This window comes from Gekko japonicus, unplaced genomic scaffold (genome assembly GCF_001447785.1).
Source record: "Gekko japonicus isolate JY-2015 unplaced genomic scaffold, Gekko_japonicus_V1.1 scaffold416, whole genome shotgun sequence".
Classification (NCBI taxonomy): Eukaryota; Metazoa; Chordata; class Lepidosauria; order Squamata; family Gekkonidae; genus Gekko; species Gekko japonicus.
The window spans coordinates 158,063-161,048 of NW_015172564.1; the positions used below are offsets into that span (position 1 = coordinate 158,063).

General features: G+C 59.2%; 1 protein-coding gene across 1 annotated transcript in view; it reads left to right on the plus strand.

The window, feature by feature from the left end:
- Positions 1-2,394: 2,394 nt before the first annotated feature.
- TTC28 (tetratricopeptide repeat domain 28) overlaps positions 2,395-2,986 on the plus strand; it is a 63,821-nt gene continuing 63,229 nt past the window's right edge. Inside the window, exon 1 of the mRNA XM_015421270.1 lies at positions 2,395-2,793. Within this exon, the coding sequence (XP_015276756.1) occupies positions 2,395-2,793 (399 nt within the window). The remainder of the gene's footprint in view (positions 2,794-2,986) is intronic.

The following is a 2,986-nucleotide window of genomic DNA, read 5'->3' on the forward strand; positions in this document are numbered from 1 at the left end:
AGGTTTGCGGGGCTGAGGGGAGGGTGGGGGGGGGGGGCGTTCAGCAGAAGACCAGGGTGGGGGCTACAGCTGCAGGCTCGTGGGCCGGCAGGCCCTCCAATCGGGAAGAAGGGCGGGCAGCTAAAGGGAAGCAGATGTCCTACTAGTGCAGGATCAGCCAGACCCGTGTTTCTTGACCTCTTTGGAACAGTTCAATAAAAACAAGCGGTTTCCATAGCAACCGCTGCCTTACTTGGTGCTTCAGAGGTTTGCAATAAAGGGGAAGAGCAGAGGACTGGAAGCAGCGCATGGCTATAGGGCGTGTGCCGCCCCTTTGTGTGCCAGGCCCAGGAGCCACGGAGGACGGGGGAGGAGGAAGAAGACCGTGCAGGCAAGCGGGCCTGCCCAGGAGGGAGCGATCCTGCCCTGGGGGGGGGGAGGACCCCTCGTGACGCTCTGCCAGTCGGCCCTTCCCTCGCCTCTCCCCCCCCTCCCCAGGTGCTGAGCTCGAGAGGGGGGTTGGCGGAGGGGCTAGGGTCTGCCAGTCTCCTTCTGCTCTCACCACCGCCCTCCTGCCACAGGCCGCTGAGGTCTGCCGTGCTGGAAATCTGCTGGAAGTGGGGAGAGAGCTGAGCGAGAGGGCAGTGTCAGGGGTACCCCGCGGTGGGAAAGCAGGAGCCCTTCTTCCGCCACATGCCCTAAAGCATTTTGGACAGCAGGAGGCCTGTCTGCACTAGCCCTGTTGCCGCCTCCTGTTCGGTTTGTCTAGTTTGCTCAGAGAACCCACACGGGGCACCGGGGTTAGGACGCTGAACTAGAAGAAGAAGAAGAGGTTGGATTCATACCCCATGGCCCTTCACTACCCAAGGGAGTCTCAGAGCGGCTGACAAACTCCTTTTCCCTTCCCCTCCCCACAACAGACACCCCCTGTGAGGGAGGCGGGGGCTGAGAGAGCTCTGACAGAAACTGCTCTTTTCCAAGAACAGCTCTTGTAAGAACCATGGCTTGCCCAAGGTCATCCAGCCAGGTGCAAGTGGAGGAGAAGTGGGGAATCAAACCCCACTTCTCCCAGATTAGACTCCGCGCACTTAACCACTACACCGAACTGCCATGGAAGCTTTCTGGGTGACCTTCGGCCAGTCACACGGACTCAACACAAGCTGCCTCACAGGGTCGTTGTGAAGCTAACACAAAGGAGAGAAGAAGAACGGAAACCACTCTGCCCCCCCCCCACCAGGATGAATGTTGGAGTAGAAATGAAGCAAATAAAACAAATTTTTCACGGTGATCTGAAAAGTTAATTCTACTCTCTTAACTGTTTTCTCCCTTTTGGAAGTGGCATACTGGGTTCTAGATGCATTGCAGTGATCAGCTCAGGTTTATTAAGTGATTTCGAAGCTAGCAGGGCTGGAGCCCTGCTTATATGCATGCAAAACACCACACCCAACACACACCCACTCCCAGTGATAGGCTATTTACCTTACACCGCTTATCTGTTGGCTAGTTCCTGGATCCAGGCGAGCTATTGTTCTGGAGAAGCAAGCTCAGCCCATTCTAGGAGCAGCAAGAGGAAAGGCTTGGGCTCAATACGTAACACATCCCTTGTGCGACTTAATGAGCTCTTTCTGCACTGCTGAAAATACAGAGCAGACTTCCTAGAAACCGCCAGTCTGTGACTTCTTCTTAGTTTGACAGACAGCCCTGGTTTTTGATGCTCTGAGCCCCGTTGCTGTGCTGCTGCTGCTCCTCCCCCCCCCCCTGTAGGCAGGGTTTGGGCTGCTTGAAGGGTCTGAGTTGGATGCGTGGCATTCGAGAGGTCACGACTGGGCCACTGGCAGGCTTAGCAAGGCTGTGGGAAGCAAAGGTCCCCTGTTCTGGTGCTGCTGCCGCTGCCGCCGCACATCCCCATGGGAGGTCCTTGACAGGTTTGCACTCCCCTCCTTCCTTTTCCAAACTGGAGTGGGCCAGCTGTGCGGCTCGGCTGGAGTAGCGGAGCCTCTGAGGAGGTTTTCTCTGGGAGCGTGCAGAATTCAGAAGCCGCGGGGGGGGGGGCTTGCTGCTGGCACCTGGTGGGCCGAAGTCATGCTGGGCTTGGTTCTGTGTGGCGTTCCTTTGAGGGCAAAATGTTTTCACACCAAAGCTCAGTAGCGGAGACAGAAGTGAGCCTCCTCGTGGCAAGGGGGATGCTTCCGAGACAGAAACGTGCCGAGTCCCAGCCTTTTGGAGCCTGGCTGGCTGAACTCCTGCCTGTCGTCCATCCCCTGTCCAGCCGTCTGGGTTTGGAGGAGGACTCTTTCCAGGGCCGTGGACGTTGGCTCCAGAGAGAGTGCAGGGAGTGGGGTTTCTCTTGAGCCCTTGGGCAGCTGACGCCTTGCTGGCTGGAAAGGAATTCTCTCGTGCGTGTGTGCGGCTGGGATGTCGCCGGCGCTGACTGTCCTTGGGGCTGGAGGGAACAGTGTCTCCTGTGCCTTTTCTCCTGGGACAGAGGCAGGCCGCGGTGCTGGTTCTTTCCCGAGGGATCCAGTGGTGTCAGATAAGGACTCTGGCAGCACTCTGGATGATGAAGCCGGAGGTCTTCACGGGGAGGTGAAGCTCAGTCAGCTTTGTGGCCGGAAGACCTCCTTGGGGTTTGGAGGGGAAGAGGGAGAGGGCGATTTCTGGCCCAGGGAATGGTCTCTCGAGGCCATGCCGTCTGTGGAGCGGGTGGCCAGGCAGGCGTTGGGCCGGAGGGGCGGGACCCTGTTTCCCAGCCCTCCCAAGCCCCGCCCACGGGAGGACCCCCGTGCCCCTCAGCTCCGGTCTGGGCAGGAGCAGGTGAAGCTGCCAAGAGGCTGGAGCAGGATGACACACACACACACACACACACACCTGCCCATCTGGCCAGCGGGAGTGCCGAGGAGGGCGCCCCCCCGGGGGAGCCAGCTGGGACAGTTAGGGGGGCTTCTTGGTCTCCAGGGGGGAAGGGGGCTTTTGGTGGTGGGGGGGGGAGGGTGTCGTTCTCTAGCTG